Source organism: Apis dorsata, unplaced genomic scaffold, assembly GCF_000469605.1.
Source record: "Apis dorsata unplaced genomic scaffold, Apis dorsata 1.3 scaffold_383, whole genome shotgun sequence".
In the NCBI taxonomy this organism is placed as follows: Eukaryota; Metazoa; Arthropoda; class Insecta; order Hymenoptera; family Apidae; genus Apis; species Apis dorsata.
Window position 1 is genome coordinate 560,432 of NW_006263645.1, and position 18,167 is coordinate 578,598.

The window sequence follows — 18,167 nt, forward strand, 5'->3', positions numbered from 1 at the left end:
ACGTTTAGTTGGTGGTTGGAGATCGATCCAGGAGGATCTACCGTGGTATGGATCCGCTGTACATTCTCGTGTAATCTAACAAACCGGTATTATAGGAGACGGCGGGCGTGATCCTTCCTCCGCACCTCTGCCTATATCGTAGCTACGACCTTACGACACTGACTCCTGCCTCCGAAGGGGCCGAAGAAAAAAAGAAAAAGGGAAATAAGGTGGACGGCCCAAAGACGGGACCCCATGGTGGCGGTACAGTCATCTTCAAGTACCGCCTTCGATCTGGGATCGAGATAGAACCTGGGTTCCAACCTCGTGCTGCCGCGCGAGGACGTTGTACCTTTGCCTCTTTTCGATGTTAATTCGTCCCTTACAACCTGATCGTCGAACTCCATTTTATTCATCCATAAATTTCGTTTCCCTCCATGTGAAAACCGAATTTTATCTTAATTAATTTTGGTTCCAAGTTATTCTTGAAAATATTTCGAATATTTCGAAAAATTGAATTGGATGATTCAGTATTTTTTTTTATTTATAAATTAGTATTTTATACGTAGATTAATTATTTCTTGTAAATTGAAGTATTTTAAAAAGGAAGGATTTAGATTATGTTGGATTATTTATTTCACGTATAGAAAGTTTTATATAGGGAATTCTAGTTATCCCTAGATTAATTGAAAAAAAATATAGATTACTTTTTGGTTGATCTTGAAAAGTAGTATAAGTAATATAAAAATTTGTAAGAAGTGAATATTTATTAATAATGTATAAGAAAAAAATATTCTAGTTACCCCTAGATTCATTCAAGTCACAACAGAATAAATTTTTTAACCTCGAATAATATAAATCTACTATGGACAATGATATCCACATACTCACAACAATTACAATTACAACAAGATCAACGAAAACATTCCAAACTTCAATTAACAAAGATCCTTCACTTTCACTCGCACGACAAGAATCTTTCTCAATCTTACGAGGAATTCGTGTCACCAGAAGGCTCTCGTTCGATTTCCGGGCCGCTTCTTACCTGAAGGAAGGGAACCGCTTGGATAAAAAAGAGCGTGAACGCGAACGGCAATCACGCAGGCTCGCTCGTCCTAATTTTCTGGCCGCCGAATATGGCCGCGGTCCAGCGCGACTGGTCTTCCATCGTTCCCTCTCGAGAGGACACGCGCGGCTGTACGCGGTACACGCGGCGTGCACGCGTGACTTTGCGAGACCGCGCGCAATCCGACTCGCTGCAAACCCTCACTTTCACTCTGCCCGCCGTGGAATCCGTTTTCATTGTCATCGCCGTCGCGTGGAAACGCGGATGTATGCATATGCACACTTACGTTTCGACGCGCTTGAACACAAAATTCGCGGGGTTCAAGGTTGAGATGGTCGTCCAAGGGTTTCGTTTCTCGAGATCAAGATGATTTTCGATAGGATAAATTTATTTAATGGCATTCAGATTTTCCAAGGGGGAAATTTAATGGATATTTCGTGAGAAATATATATGTTTTGTTTAATTATTCAACAGTTGGAATTTCGTGGAATTTGATCATCAAAAACAATTATTGATCTCCTTTTATCGTTAAATATATCGTTAATAATATCTTGTTTTGCACGAGAAGAATAGAAAAAAGGGAAATTATGTGTATTATAATAGATCTCTATTTGAGCTTCGCTTATTATAATAACAGGTGGGTGAAGATAAAATCATATACGAGATGAATAGTGATATTGATTATGTCAGATTATAGTGTAGGGTGAGATAGTTGAAGGTTTTGATTTGTAATCCTTCGAGTTCTATAGTTCCTTCTTATAATGTATATATATACACATATGTATTATACTGACGCATAACACGTGACCCGATTTCTCCATGTCGAGTTACGATCACATTTACCTTATCCTTGTGAATAATTTTTCAACAATTGTAATAATTTATACAGATATCGTTTTATAATTTTTCTTTTAATTTTACAACGAATATTATTTATATAATAATTCGTACGAAAAATTATTTTCTTTATGATTCATATGATTTTTATATAAGTGTTATATGTATCTTCTTCGTAAATGAAAATATTAAAATTCCTTAATTTAATTCCATAGAATTCTGTATGCTCTTTCGAAAAATTATATAAAATTGAATATTACTTGAAAATGTTTTTTGATAAAAAAAATGGAATGGATAAAATTTTGATTTTAATTATAATAATAATGATTTTACAATATTTTAATCATATTTTTCTATATTATAGTATCACATAAATTTAAAGATGGATCCGTTCTTTTAAAGATATGCTATATGATTTAGTATTCAGTATGTCAAATAACGAGTAATTCGATAATACTAGTTTCACTACTGTTTTACGAAGTATAAACTCGAGTAATTCAATATTCCGTCTGATCGCCATATTACTTATTTTTCACGAGAGATATTATTAACTCTTACCTTGACCCGCGTGTATAATAATTAATATCTTACGAAATTACGAAAAATAATTGCAAAAAAATTTTACAAACCTGTAAATGATATAACATTATATTCAAGCGTACGAAAAAGAAAAAAAAAAAGGAGAGAAAAATTTTGCACACTTGTAGACAACAAAAACTATTTTTTCTTCTCCGTTTTAATCAATCTCGCGTCATAAACAACAAATCAGGAAGAAATAAGAAAAGTTTTACGCGCTTTAAACGATAGAAAACAATTTTCTTTTCGAGAAAGAAAGAAAAAATTTACATATTTATAAATAACGATATGCATTCTTTCTTTTCCATTTCTTTTCATAGTCACGTTGAAGAAAAACAAAACTTTCTCATATAATACATATATAAATGATTATATACACATCCTTTCATTCTTCAAATTATAGTTTTACACAAACAAACAATTTTTTCATTTAAATTTCCGCATATCATTCATTTATTGCAATAATGAAATAATTGAAAAAAATAAAACATTTTGATTATTTTATACAAAAGAAAAAATTCTTTTCGTCTATATTTTTTATCAATAAAATTTAATAAATGAGCTTGCTTGAAATTTTAATTTCACTATCGTATACCTTTATTAAAATCCTTTGATTTTCATATTGCAATAACAACATTGCAACAAATGACACGATTTCTGGTTTTTACAGAAAAAAAAAAAAAAGAAAATTGACACAATATTTACAACTCGGATCAAAGTCACAATACAAACAACTTCCAAAGAAGATAAGAAGGAACGATAACACGACATGACAAGAAACAGCTCGTGGACACGTCACAGTGTTAAATGTTTCCCGCAGAATTTTTTTCGCTCGGTTTTTCGCGCGATCCGAATCGGCCGATATTAAAACTCGTTTTGCGATAGTATCTCGGCAGGGTATCTCGATCGGGCTCCTCGTCGTGGCATGCCAACGCCTTTGGAAGAGAAATTGCGGTGGTTTGCCGAAGAGTTGGTGTCCATAGTGAACTACCTCCTCTAACATGCTCCTCTGTTGAAATCTCTCGCATCCACGTGTGCGTGGATGATGCACAGAGCAAGAGATGTCAAAGATTTATAGATTTTTACACCGTTTGTTCGTTATCGAAGTAATTTCGAATCTAATATATAGAATTTATTAATATTATTATTGAATAAATCAATTGAAGATTTGAAAATTTTTCTTTTGTCAAATTGATCAATGGTCTTTTCAAAAATCATCTTCAACATTTTTTTATCTGAAAAAATTTTTTTTTTTTATCTGAAAAAAGATAATTAGAAGATTTATCGAATTTATTAATATTATTATTGAATAAATCAATTGAAGATTTATTATTAAAGAACGTAGTGTATTGTTCATTATTATTTAGAATAAATAATTAAATTAATTATAGATTTATAAAAATTTTTCTTAATCTATTTTCTTCGGCGTTCCTAAAACAAATTTTGAAAATTTTTCTTTTGTCAAATTGATCAATGGTCTCTTCAAAAATCATCTTCAACATTTTTTTATCTGAAAAAAGATTCAAGAGAGAAAGAAAAAAAAATTTTTAATTCAAAATCGTGAAATAAATTATTTTTAAATTAAATCCATCACGTGATTTCTTTTCGAAATCTCTTTTCGACGAAGAGGACGGCCATTTTGAGAAAAATCGAGAAATGATTTTCAAGGGTCACTTTTGCGCCAACGAGAGATCGCCACGATGATGGATTAGGATCGTTTAGCTTTTAGATAAGGATACCTCGGTTTATTCCTTGCGACTCGAGCAATTTGTTTCGTGGTTTCTCGCGTGAACCAGACGATAGGTGTTCTTTCGTGATGGATGTTTCTAGAGGGATGCGTTCCTCATAAGTAATGGGGGATTATGGAGGTTTAGCGAGTTGAATTGATTATTCGATCGTGAGAGAGTTGGTTGGCAGAGATAAACGCGGTTTTCAGTTCTGTACAGATATTACCGGATTTTATTTATGAGTCTCATGCAACGTTTAGAAGAAATCTTTGAAAAGGAATTATTCGTTTTTTACACGTAAACGTGGTAATTTTAATTATACAATTTTTTTTATATCAGATGAAATTGAAGAAATTTAATTGAAAAAATTTATTACAACGATTCGTGCAAATATATAATAAACAAAGATATTTAATTTTTCTCAAGATTGAAATAATTTAACGACTTTTTTTCTCTCTCTAATTTTTGATCCTACATCGTACAAATTCCATTTATTAAATCAACGAAATTTTACGTATCGATTATCGACGAGTAATGATGCATTATTATACATTTTACGATTGCACGAACAAAAACTTTATTATTAACCTAACGAAAAATCATAAATAAACGGAGAATTAGATGGATTTCCATTAAACGCGAAATTGGTTGTATTTCTATCTCTATTATAAATAGAGGTAAGGAGGTAACCGAACTTTAGCCTGCATTCTAAAAATTCGTTCGTATGGGGGCCGATATAAAGAAAGGAGAGAAAAATGAGGGAGGGTGGGGAGGAGGGAAGAAATATTGTCGCAAACGGATGACAGTTTGGAGAGATGAGATCGGCCCGGACGAAATTTTGGCAGGCTGCCAAAGATGAAAATGGAAGCATATCTCGTCTTTCTGTGGCCCAACTGCCGGGTCGACGAACCCAGCACAGATCTCTCTAGTTTCTGCGCCACCTTTCTCCCCTCCTCCCTCTCTCCTCTTTCTCTCTGCGCATTTTACCCGCGAGCTCGCATTTAGATTTAGAACCATCCCTGGCCGCTCCGGAAATCCGTCGTCGCTCTCGTTCCAAATCGTTTCTTCCACCAGACGATGGCTACATCTCTGATGATATATTTTGTATCGAAGGATTCTCATTCCACCATCGTGTTAAGTTTTAACGAAGAGTAAAAGAAACGATGGATTAAAACGAAATTAAATATTGTTTCTCGATGAAAATATTTTCATTCGTTTCCACGATTACTTTCAATTATTGATTCAATTATTATAAACAATTGAATAGAATCTATGTTTTAAATTTCAGAATATAAATAATACATGAAACTCAGGATAATTAGAAAAATTGTGATGAAAGAATAACTCGATTGTCACTCGACAACGTGATTCCTTTGAGCATACGCGAGAAAATTTCAGGCGAATTGAAAATACCTCTCCCTCTCCCCCTTTTGAAACTTAATCTCGAAGGAGGAGGAGGAGGAGGAGGATGTAACGGTTGAACTTGGACGTGGAAAAAAAGTGGCGGGATCGTGGGCGGCAGAATTCTTCCGAGAGAGAGGCGCGTAAACGAAGGATTTAGAATGACGACGGCGACGATTCGCTACAAATAAACTCGTTGGCAGAGGCAGAGATGCGTGATGTCACCACCGAACGAGTACCAATGTCGTTTGCGCGTAATAAAATTTCGCGGCTAGCCTAGCGCGAGGATAACCGCAGTTTCTATTCTTCTGTCTTCTGTGGAAAGTTCCGTTATCTCGTATGAAAAATGTTATACACGTTTCATCCGTAGAAATTTGCATTTGAATTGTGTCGAGCAGATGTCTCTTAATTAATTTTAAAATGTAATTAGAAAGTAGCGATCTTATTGCGATGAAATGAAATTAGTTAGTCATAGATATCTATAGATATTGGAGGTTAATTAATATTAATGCAAAAAAAAAAAAAAAAGAAAATGGGTTTGTCGAAATGATCGAGTGGAAATGAAATAGTATTTAAGCAAAGATACAATGTTTCAAACGTATAATATTTATATATACGAATGATGTATAATAATATATCAAAATACATATACGAATTAATATATAAATTTTTAATTCTTGCATTTGTATCTTTTGGATAATTTTAATAAATAATTAGGATATTTTCAAATAGTATTTGGTTGACGAAAATATTTCAGTTTATAATATCTTGTTTCAAAGAATTTTTCTGATTATATGAATATTTTTGGAAATAATTTAATTTTCTAATTTAGATTAATGAAATATAGTGGATTATGAACAAATTAAATCTCATTTACATTTCGAATTAATTGTAATTTAGAAATTTTAATTTGCAAATAGATCATAATAAAAGGTAGTCTAAATGTTTATAATTTATTCCAAGTATAATAAAATCTTCTTTTATTTCATAATATCTAAATTTACATGGATTATACTGGCATTATTATCCATCTTCTTCTATAAATTTTCACATTTTACAATGTACAAAATTTAAACATAATGAATTAAATTTCTAAAATATTTATATGTTCTTATGTTTGTGTGAAATCATTGTATTCAATGTAGTAACTGTGCTGTAATCTGTTTGGCTTGGAATGTATATATCTTTAAATACGTATCTATCCATGTATGTGAATATCTATGTGTGCTATGACGAATGGATGCTGTGAAGAACGAGATTCTAGAACGAAATTGTAGTTCGTTGTAGAAACACATTATACAATTCATACAAGATTTTATATATAACATGGTGAACGATAAAATAATATTTATCTTATTAAATTTATATTTACTGTTCATATTTAAGAATAGTTTAATTTGCAATAGTTTAATTAAAGTTGAATAATAAAATATTTTGGATTTTATAATGCATGAAGAATAAAAATAATATTTTTATTGATAGTATTTGATATGAGAATATATCTTGGATAATTACATTAATTATTTTTCCAGATAGGTTATTTTGTAATTAAAATTCTTAATTATATAACTGGAATTGAATAATTGTAAATAATTTATATTTACTATTAGATTTATTTTTTAATTTCACAAAAAATTTCACAAATTTTTTTTTAGATTAAATTTTACGAATGCATATATGTATATCTATGTATAAAACTTTCGCATATTCTATAGATAAACATTCTATAGATAATTTTCTTTCATATATTTCAAATTACATTCAAAATATATTCATAAATCGATGGACTTTAATCATAAAGAGTACAAACACGTATGTATTCTCTACTCAATTCTTCCACACGTAAGAGTTAACTATATCTACCTATTTAATTATACCTTTGATCACTATGATGATTCTAACGTATTGCTAATTCAACAAGTGTAACAGAGATTACGAAGATAAAATAAATTTTGCATTTATATTATTCGATATTTTTAAAACTAGTTTACAATTAAGATTAAAAAAGAATATTTTATAATGAACGAATATTATAACAATTTTTCTCGTTAAATTACCATATTCCAACGAATAAATTTACATGTATATGTATAAAATTTAAATTATTATTATAATTAATATAATGCTAAATTTTCTCGATAATGAATTATAAAAAGAAAAAGAAATTATAAGAAAAAGAAACTCGCTTTATTTTTAACGAAGTCTGTAGAACACAAGGTCTCAAGTTTTAATCTTCCTCGTTTATTTTTAATACAATCATCATAATTCATATCTGAAATATCTTCTTCTTTTTTCTTATCGATGCCTTTTACCTTCAACGATGAAATCTCATCAGTGATTCAAATTATCGTTAATGCAAATGAAAATTAAAAAAAAATATTCTTCATAATTTGACTCATTAAAATCGAGAAATATAATTATTATAATTGTATATTGTTATAATTGTTCGATCAACGATGCATTCGATTAGAAATCATTGACATTTGAGCGTCGATTGCACGTAAATCTCGGTGGTTATTCTCAAGTATATGATTGTCGCTGCTTATAAATCTAATAATTCTTCATTTTCATATGATTACGTATATCGTATAGAAACGGAGAAACGGTTAGTTAAGAAACGATGTAGAGATTCGTAATTTGCCAATTAATTTGCTAACTCGTATATATAATAAATTTTTATAAAATTATAATGATAATTTTTACAATATATATTATAAAATTTCAAGTTGTATTAAAAACAAATTATGCGTTTTCCTTCAGTATCAACAAAATTTTTTGACAACACCAAATTAGATCAAATCTTAAACGAATTCAATATGAAAATTTTGTAAAATTTTGCAAAATGCAAAAAATGCAAAATTTAATAATAATTTTAAAGAAAGTAATTTTTAATAACTTGAGGCTATTATTAACAAAGATTCATTCTTATCAATAGTTCATATCACGTTACAATTCATTTGAAAAAAAAAGAAAGAAAAGGAGAAAAAAGAAAACAAATAAAAATAGATACTGTTTGACTCAGCTGTCATATTTTTTCTTGTTCCAACGAAGTAGAACGTACACCTTCGACTCTACAAATAAACTTATTTGCATATAGATATAATAGACACACGAACACTTTTGTTATAATAAATTTCAAATATATAACAGAGTTAACACAATTTATCATTAAAAATTTTTTCTTACAAATATATATATATATTTTTTAACTCTATTTTAATCATTTTAAAATCATCTTTCAACTTATAAACAACGATATTTTAATTTAATGCGATCGTTGTTAATTCGTTCTTTTGCTTATCTTATCGTTCGTTAACCCGTCATTGTGCACACACGAATTTGCAAACACGATCGAAATTTTACGGTCCTCCTTGAGATTTGCGAAAGATTGATCTCCCCGAGCTCGCCCCTCGAGGCAGAAAAAAATTGGGTCGACGATATTTCAGCACGTTGGATAAACAAACGCGTCGTCGAGATGGTTTCTGGATGCTCGTCTCTTGAAAACGATTTGAAATAGATCCGGGGTACAAAAGGAAAATTCCACGAGCTCTTGACGCGTGTCGTGTCTCTTAGAACGTAGATTTATCGTACTTTTTATCATATTTTAATCGAATTAATTTTATTTTTAAATATCAGTCGTGTATATTGTAATATTATACACGAAAATTTTTAAGGATAATAATATGATCATAATTAAATATGAAATTTAATAATTAGAAAATAATTAGAAATATCAATGGATCAATTCATTGAATTTAAAAGAAAATAGGAAACGAAAATTTACAAATTTTTTGTTATAATTAGAATTAAAGTATCGTATTTTTTTTTCAATCATATTTTTCAATCACAATTCTTTCTAACTATGTCTTACACATAATATATTAAAATCTTAATTGCAAAACACAATATGAAATATATAGTTTTTCGAAAAGATTCTTGTACAAAAGAAAACGATTTAAACTACGTGCACACACATATATTACAGTTTTCGCTTCGCAAGGGATTAAAAAGAAAAATCGAATCTCATAACGTTGGAACGAGGTCGTTCGTAGAGCTCAATGAAACGCGTTCCCATTTTCCAATTCGATCCAACGACTAGTTGGTTTTTGCAGGTGATCTTGCGTTGAGGTTTCCTAAAATGGCAATCACATCTCGGTATTGCGCGTATCCCAGCGTATGATCTGTCTTATTACGACCGCCAATTATTGAGAAATATCGTTTGCGTATAACGTAATATCACGCGTGATAATAATTATTATGTTAATAATTTACGTTTTTTCTTGTTTGCTTCTTTTTTTAGAGCGGAGAATGGCTGAGATTGAAGGTCCTGGAGGTTCAACCAGAACTAACGAAGCTCGGTGCCACGGTGGAGGAAGCCACCGAGCTCTCGAATGCGCACGACGAAGTTCTGCTTCGATTGCAGGTAACTGACAAACAAACTATCCTAGAAAATTCGTTTCATCATTGTATCTTAAAATTTATTGTTAATTTTATTGTATCTATATGTAGTTTAATTTATTCAAAATTAATATTTAATTAATATAAAATTTAAATTAATTAATTAATGTAATATTTAATATTAATATTAAAATTAATATTTAATGTATTATTATTTGGAAAAATTCACTGTTTTCACACTATGAAATTATAAAGAGATTTCTCAAATTCAATTTCCTATAAATAATTTTAATATTCAATTTTGCATCGATATTCTTCGCTATTGAATTTCAGTTTTCAAATATTTCTGTTTTTACACTTACACCGCAAATATACATTGCAAGGATATATAATTGCATTGAATTCAAAATTCAAAGAAATGAAGATCGTAACGGATGCGATTATTATGCGCGTGTACAGAGGGTAAATAAGTCTTTTTTTTTTTTCTTCTGTTCTCGACACAAGAGCAAACAGAGCCCGGTGGAGGAATTGCTCCGGCAGGCTGATCAGTTGATCTCGAACCAAAGGCCAAGAGCGGAAGTGTACGCCGCGATGGCGGAAACTTTGGGCCAAGCTTGGCGCGATGTGAACGAGCTTTTGGAACGTCGAAAACAAATCCTCGACTCGAATGTATTATTCCAATGGTTCGTACAATCATCTTGCAAACATATATAAACAAGATGTAATGATAAAACAAATTACGTAATATATATTAAACATTGTTACGCAAAAATATTTAATATAAGATAATAATAGATCAATTAAAAGAAAAGGCTTACTAATTTTCGAAAATGAGATGTCTCATAATCTCAAATCAAAAAATTGATCAATCGAATTTTTCACAAGAAAGAAATTCTGAAATTCTATTTTCACTTTCGATCGATTCTAAATCTTCATATGCGTAAAACAGATTCTTCCTTGAATGCAAATGTAAGATTGAAAGGAAGAAAATATTTGATCGCGTAATAAAATTATTATATATTAGTCGAGCGGAGGAGTGTCGAGAGAGCATGAGAGCATTGGAGATGGCTTGTAACGACACGTTGCTGCCGATCGAGATCGAGGCGGTGAAGAATTTCTTGTCGAAAATCCACGATCTTCGAAAGAACATGCTCGAGGCGTTGATGGGCGCGTTGCAAGAGGGGAAGAATTTATTGGACCGGCTGAAGGAGATAGCGAACGAAGGCACGTTGGACTCCAGGCCTGAGAGGATCAAGCTCGAAGCTGATCACGGTTAGTTGTTGCGATTAATTGTTACGCGAAACGCAATTATACGTATCATTGTACGTACACCTTTCGCTTTTAACCGATGACACAACCGACATGTGTTCCTTTCGCCTCCGTTTTGGTATGCCAGAGAAGAAACATAACGTGAGATCGAGTACTTAATAACAATCAGTAGAGATTGTTAGAGATTTTTCAAGATTTGTTAACATCATGAAAAATAATGTTTTTTTTTAATAGAAGATAAGAATCTGTATATAAAATTTAAATATAAACAGTTTAAGAATCTTTATATTTTTTATTAATTCGATAGAAAATAGAATTATAATTACTTAACGAGTTCTTGAATCAATACGATTATATTTTCATTCTTAAGATAAGGCTTGTTGATAAACGTGATTGTTTTTATCATTTCTCATTTTATATAGTAAAGTAATACTCTTCTCAAAACTCTTCTCAATTAATCATAAATTTATGAATCATATTATTCAAAGACACGCATATTTAACTTTCAATATTTTATTAAAATTACATTTTATAATTAAAATATTTTTATTTTCAGCAAAATCTATTATCGAACGAATATTGTTTTTTGAGGAAAATATTTTCTAAAACCAATCTCTTCGTGTCTTGCAGCCGTGTTGAAGGTTGAGAAATGGTTGGAAGAGCTTCACGACAGGAGACGGTTGATCGAGGCATCGTTCCGCAGTAGAAAGACACAATTGGAGCAATGTCTGGCTTTAGCTCTGTTAGCGACCGATCTACGCGATCTCGAGGAGATCTTGAACGATAGAATCGCTGCTCTGTCGAGCAGCTGCGATCAGCTGGGAGATTCCGCGTCGAGCGCGGAATTGCTCCTGTTCGAATTGAAAAAATTGCAGGCTGAGGCTAAGGTATTTTCTTACAACCACTAGTCCAGTTTCTTCATTAATATATAATCGATAAATTAATTTTTCTTTTTCAATCTGATACAAAAGATCTGTCGAATTGTTATTACATATTTTATCTTATATAATTTCTTTTCTAGCAATTATTTTTTAAATTTATTTTGAAATTGAGATAATATTTTTCTACGAAAGGAATAGAAAGATTTAGATTTAGATTTGAATAATTTATTGAATTGTTATATATTTTATTTAAAGATACAAATATTATTATTAATTTTTTTATCATGATTTTTGTAGTCCAATTTTTAATTATATTGAAATTTGCATTCGAAGAGAAGTTTAATTTAAAAAAAAATATCGTTTAATATACGTTTAATTTATGTAATGATCACAGGAATTTCAAGACAGATCGATCAAAATAACGAAATCGACCGAACGATTAGTGTCATCGGGACACTTTGCCGGTGAACAAGCGACCGAACAAGCTTATGCGATCCTTGGCGCCGCGGCTGATTATGTCAATGATTTAGATCAGTATGAGTCGTTGTTGAATAGAGCGGTGGCCTTCTTTGATTCGGCAAGATCGGTGAGCATTGACCTTTTTATACTTTGTTCCATTTAAATACTTTGTCACGCATCGCCTACAAAAAAAAAAAAAATATCTAAATTACAATTATCATCAAATATAAAGAATAATTTTTTTTATTTAGAAAAATTATTTATAACGTAGAAAACAATTTTTCATATTTCAAATCACTTTTTTTTATTTAAAAATTTTGCAATTATTTTTTATTTCCAAGGCAATCACGAAGCTAGATCAATTGGAGATTCAGTTGGTGACCACAGAACATCCCCCGTATTCGACGAGATTAGCTCGTTTCCATGCCCAGACCGTCGCCACCATCGAAGACGTCACAGCGAAACCTTTGGCGGAAGGATACGCCCTCTTGGACATCACAGGAAGAGGAGCGCCTGGGGCTGAGGTTAGAGATCGAGAGATTAACCCGTGACAGTTGAAATTGCGACACACGCGCAGCATGCATAGTGAATGAAAATCGTTCGCGACTGAATTTTCAATCGATTACTAGTAGTTTTTCTGGTAGTTTTTAATCGGCATTATTTTTCGAGTCGATTGTATTTATTTATATTTCGATAAATTTGGAAGAATCTGTATATATTTTTTTTTTATTTAATTTCAAATTTAAGATTTTGAATCTAATTAATATCGAATATATTTGTCGTGAGGGTAGTCATCATCGAGAATGATGGATGAATTATGAAAATTCTTTTTATTAAAATTGTATAAGAGACAAAAATTGAATTATGCAAAGCTTATTTTCTTCTTTCGAATAAAATTATATAATTTTCAAGAAATGCAGAACATTCGTAAGTAACAATAAAGATGAAAGATAGGATAAAGAAAATATACAGGATATTAATATGTTCGAAGGACACAGGTTTGGCGAGTAGATTCTAAAACAAACGCGAAAAGTTGGTATACAAAAATTCCGATTCAGGCTTATTTACGAAGTTATAAATACGTTTTACGTTTGCTTTAGATGAAGCGAGACGAGGACAGAGTTTAAACAACACAAGCTTAAATTGGTTATTAACTCGATAAATAAACGTCAACCTACGATTTTTGCACGCCAACCTTCTCCTAGAGTCTTTAAAATTGATTCTCAAAATATATTTCACCAATCGCATTACACGTAAAATAATAAAAAAATCATCAATATTAAAATTATCGAGTACTATATGAACTTAATTAAATAAAATAACAATTGAATTTAACTTTCAAAAATTCACTCTTTCTCTTTTGAAGTTAACTCAACATCAGATCGAGTCTCACTCAATTTTCCATTCGTAACAGGGTGTGAAACGGGCGGTGGAGGAGTTGGAGAACCGGAAGATCCGGTTGATGGAACGGTGCACGGCCCACGAGAAGGAGAATCTCGAGATATCGAGGATCATAAACACGTTCCTGGACAAGCACGACGAGCTGAGAAAGTGGTTAATGAGCATACCCGAAGCGTTTCTTCAGGGCCACCAAGACATGGGCAGCGACGTCACAATGGCGGAGGATTTCTGCAGGCTTCATCGCCAACTGTTGATCGATCTCGAGCAGAGAACCGACGAGGTCGAGCATCTCGAGTTCGAAATTCTTCCGATCAGGGAACGGCTCGACGATTCGCAGAAGTTGGAATTGCAATCGAAGGTCGAGGAGTTGAGGAACTCATGGTCGAAGACTAAGGATTTGGTGGCGGGAAGAATCGATTTAGGGTCCCTTTATCTTCAATTCCACGTGGTGGTCGAGGAGTTGACGAAGGAGATCGAGTCCATTGAAGCCGAGTTGAAGAGGCACGTTGACGTTTTGGACGAGGGAAGGATCGAACTGATTGGAAGACGTTGGAAGGATCTTCAACCACTTTACGTGAGATTAACTGGTACAGGGAAGGCGTTCTTGGATGCTGCTGTCAAGGTATTCAGATTCGTTTAATTTTTAACGATTTTTTTTAATCTTTTACGATCTTCTTTTTTTTTTAAATTTTATTTTTCCAGATCGACGATCCCTATTTGGATGTGCCGAGGGCCTGCATATGCGTTCAGATGCTTTTAGAAAAGTTTGCCAATAAACAATTGACCGTGACGGAATCGTGGGAGAAATGGCGAACCACGATCGAGATTTTGAGGGAGAAACGGATCGAGCATGAACGAAAAATAGAAGAAAGTACAAGGGTAAATTTGGATTCGAGTATTTCTATTTTTATTAATTTTATTATTTATTTAACCTTTTATTTTTTCCAGACGATGGAATGGGTGTCTAAATTCAGCGAACAATTGTATCCAGTGATCACGTCTCTTTCTCATCAGACAGCGAACATTCTCCAAGATCTGGCAGGATCCAAAGATCGTATCCTCCCTGAGTTGAACAAAGCTGTGGACGAGTTGGATTCAAGGATCAAAGGACTCAATGCTTTGGCACAAAAAGGTAATTAAATTCTAGAGATATCGATATTTTCGATGATTCGAAAATCTTAAATGAAATTTTATATTGAAAAGGCGAAGTGCAAATCGAGGATGAAATCTTGAAGAGGCTTCGTCAGATGCACGAGAATCTTCGTACGACCGCCAGGGATTATGAAAATCTCCTCGAATCGTTGATCTCTATTTTCAAAAGTATCGAAGAGGTATGATTGAAATAATTAAATATATTGTTTACAATTTTATAACAATAATTAAGAATTTGTTACAACATTTTTCAAATTTAATTTAACCATTCAAAACCTAACGAACAGTAAATTTTAAATTGCATTCTTAATTTCGATAAAATTTGCATTTTCCACGGAAGGTGGAGCACAAAATCGAGCAGCTGAAGAGTCAAGTATCGCGTGTAACGTCCCTGAGAAAATTATCCGAAGTAGAGGCTCTATTCAACGAGCTGGACGCGATGAGATGGTCAATCTCCGAGAGGCAGAGTGAGATCGGATCGAAGGTGCGAGAAACGATGGTTAAAATCGAGCGGCAGGAACCACGGGAGGCTGGTGTCCACGACATCGAGAAATTGAGACGCGCCTTGGACTCGTTGTCCACCGATTTCGAAGTGTTTTGGTCACAGACCACTACCAGAATCGAAGAGTATCGGCGAACTTGCACCTTCGCCGAGGATCTAGAGAGGATCGAAAATGAGCTGCTCGATTTGAACGAACATTTGAAAAAGGTGGATACGAAGATTGGTGAGAATCTTCAGACGGCAAGGGCCGCCGCTTCTTCGTTCGTGCAGTTCGAGAAAACTGTCACGGTAAGAATTATTACGATTCTTTTGGGGTGGATGACAATTTTAGCAATGTTTTTTTTATTTTTAAATTATTGTTTCTGGTAATTGAGATTTGGATATAGGTAACAATAGAATTTTTGTTTGTATAAATCAGAAAGATAGATAAGATTTATACAATCAAGTTGTTCATAGTAGAAATCCAATCTAATTCTCTTCGTTGAGATATAAATAGAGATTTCACGAAATATTTTATCCAAGTAGATATTTTAAATTTGGAAATAATGTTTCATTGTCTCATATTTAATGAATTGATTCTTTTATTATGTCAATTTATTTAAAAAATGTCTAATTTTATTATAAAAATATTTGTTAACAATAATTAGATATTATCTAAAATTTTTAAATTTGCAATCTACTATAATAAATTTTATTGTATTTTTTTGTTACAATTAACAAGAAATTAAATTATAAACATACTACATTTTGCTAAATAATATTTTAATAACCTTTTTTTTTTTTAATATAACTAATAGTATCAAAAATTGTTTTTATGCTTATCGTAGGAAAATACGTGGGAATGGTAAGCAGAAAATGTTTAAAATCAAAGGAATATAATATATGCAATTTATATATTTTCAATTTTTTTCATGGAATTTTGATGAAATAATTGAAAGATAACTTAAATTTATTTCTCGTTTTATAGATTTTGGAAGAGAGGATTGAGACCTTTGTGAGAACGACAGAAGAGTCGATCAATATTTTGACGCCTCAAATCATGAAGGATATTGCCTCGTTGAGAGAAAGATGGAGAAATTTGAAGAGAAAGATCGAAGAAACGAAGAAACGAACGAATTTGGCCATAGAGTATTTCATGCTCCTGGAGGAAGCCAAGGAATGGAATAGGGAGGGTAGTAAATTGTTGGTGGTGATAGCGAGGAAGGCAACCACGGTAAAGACGCCTAAAGACGCGATGGTGTTGCTTCAAGAAATTGAGAGTTATCTAAAGCCAGGTGAAGAGATGCAGGAAAAGAGAATCGAAAAATTAAAAGAATTGTCGACGATTGTTTTTGGTAAGTGAGAAAAAATGTTCGATTTAAATTAGAAAAACATAAAAATTTTTACATTTTTCTTTTTACATATTATTTTTAGACACGGATAGATTACCACAGTTCAACGAAGTCGTCGTCGGGAATCAGCAGATGTTGGATTCCTTCACCGTCATTTCATCCGAGCTTCGAACGCTGGCCCAAAATTTGAAAAATGCCGAAGATTTACAAGAGAAATTAAGAATAGAAAAACGGGAAGCGGATGAAAAGTTACAAGCCGCAAAAATGGAAATGGCTGCCGCGGAGGCAGCGAGAGAAGAAGCGGAGAATGCGAAGAAAATTGCCGAGAAATTAGCGGCTGAAACATTGGAAAAAGCAACCATAGAAGCGAAAAGATTGAAGGAAGAGAGGAAAATTCAAAAAGTTTCTACTCCTCCATCGTTTTCGGTATCGGCACAAACGGAGAAGATCGAAACTGATGAAAGTTATGTCAAAGAAATGATCACTTCCGCCACCATCAAAAAAGAAATACACATCTTACAGAAGGTGACAAAATTGATAATAAATTATTTTAATTGAACAATTTCAATCGTCGATACGACTTTCAGATTCATAAAATAAATGTTAATTATTTTTCCAAGAAATCTAAAAGGAAAATAATATATTTTCAATTTATTATATGATATTACACAAAACACAGTAGACTGCCAATTTTTATATGGCTAAAACATATCCAATTATTCAATTAATATAAAGAAAATATAACATTATATAAGACAAATGATGTCTTTACAACAAATCATTAACATCGATTTTTCATGTAAAAAAACATGAAAAAAAATTAAAAATTTTGTCACCAAAACCCACTCGAGAAATAGAGAAATCCATGCCATTGAATCTCCTTTTTGTTTTATCTCGATATCTCAATCCGTTGTTGAGATATAAGCACTCAAAGTCATCGTAATACTTAATACGGCGCAGAGATTATGGGTCAGTGACCTACATTTTTTCCTGGAAATGCGTATTACATTTTTCTAAGAATCGCGTCTGTCGCTTGTCTGCAGTTTGGGATAGGTAAGTGAGACGCGAATGAGAGATCCGAGTAAGGAAAAAGGACGGAGATAGTAAACGATCAAAAATTACCTTTTTCTTTACACGATGATATCTCGGGAACCGGAAGTCGTATCGAGATAAATCAAAAAGCATTTT

At 32.2% G+C, this 18,167-nt stretch overlaps 1 protein-coding gene across 1 annotated transcript in view; it reads left to right on the plus strand.

The window, feature by feature from the left end:
- The window catches only part of LOC102675378 (titin), a 166,665-nt gene that overhangs the window by 27,189 nt on the left and 121,309 nt on the right, over positions 1 to 18,167 (plus strand). The window contains exons 20-32 of the mRNA XM_031512095.1: positions 9,887 to 10,009; positions 10,489 to 10,667; positions 11,009 to 11,256; positions 11,884 to 12,140; positions 12,529 to 12,720; positions 12,935 to 13,117; positions 14,008 to 14,616; positions 14,697 to 14,873; positions 14,943 to 15,126; positions 15,198 to 15,325; positions 15,487 to 15,936; positions 16,616 to 16,982; positions 17,062 to 17,504. Of these exons, the coding sequence (XP_031367955.1) occupies positions 9,887 to 10,009; positions 10,489 to 10,667; positions 11,009 to 11,256; positions 11,884 to 12,140; positions 12,529 to 12,720; positions 12,935 to 13,117; positions 14,008 to 14,616; positions 14,697 to 14,873; positions 14,943 to 15,126; positions 15,198 to 15,325; positions 15,487 to 15,936; positions 16,616 to 16,982; positions 17,062 to 17,504 (3,540 nt within the window). The remainder of the gene's footprint in view (positions 1 to 9,886; positions 10,010 to 10,488; positions 10,668 to 11,008; positions 11,257 to 11,883; positions 12,141 to 12,528; positions 12,721 to 12,934; positions 13,118 to 14,007; positions 14,617 to 14,696; positions 14,874 to 14,942; positions 15,127 to 15,197; positions 15,326 to 15,486; positions 15,937 to 16,615; positions 16,983 to 17,061; positions 17,505 to 18,167) is intronic.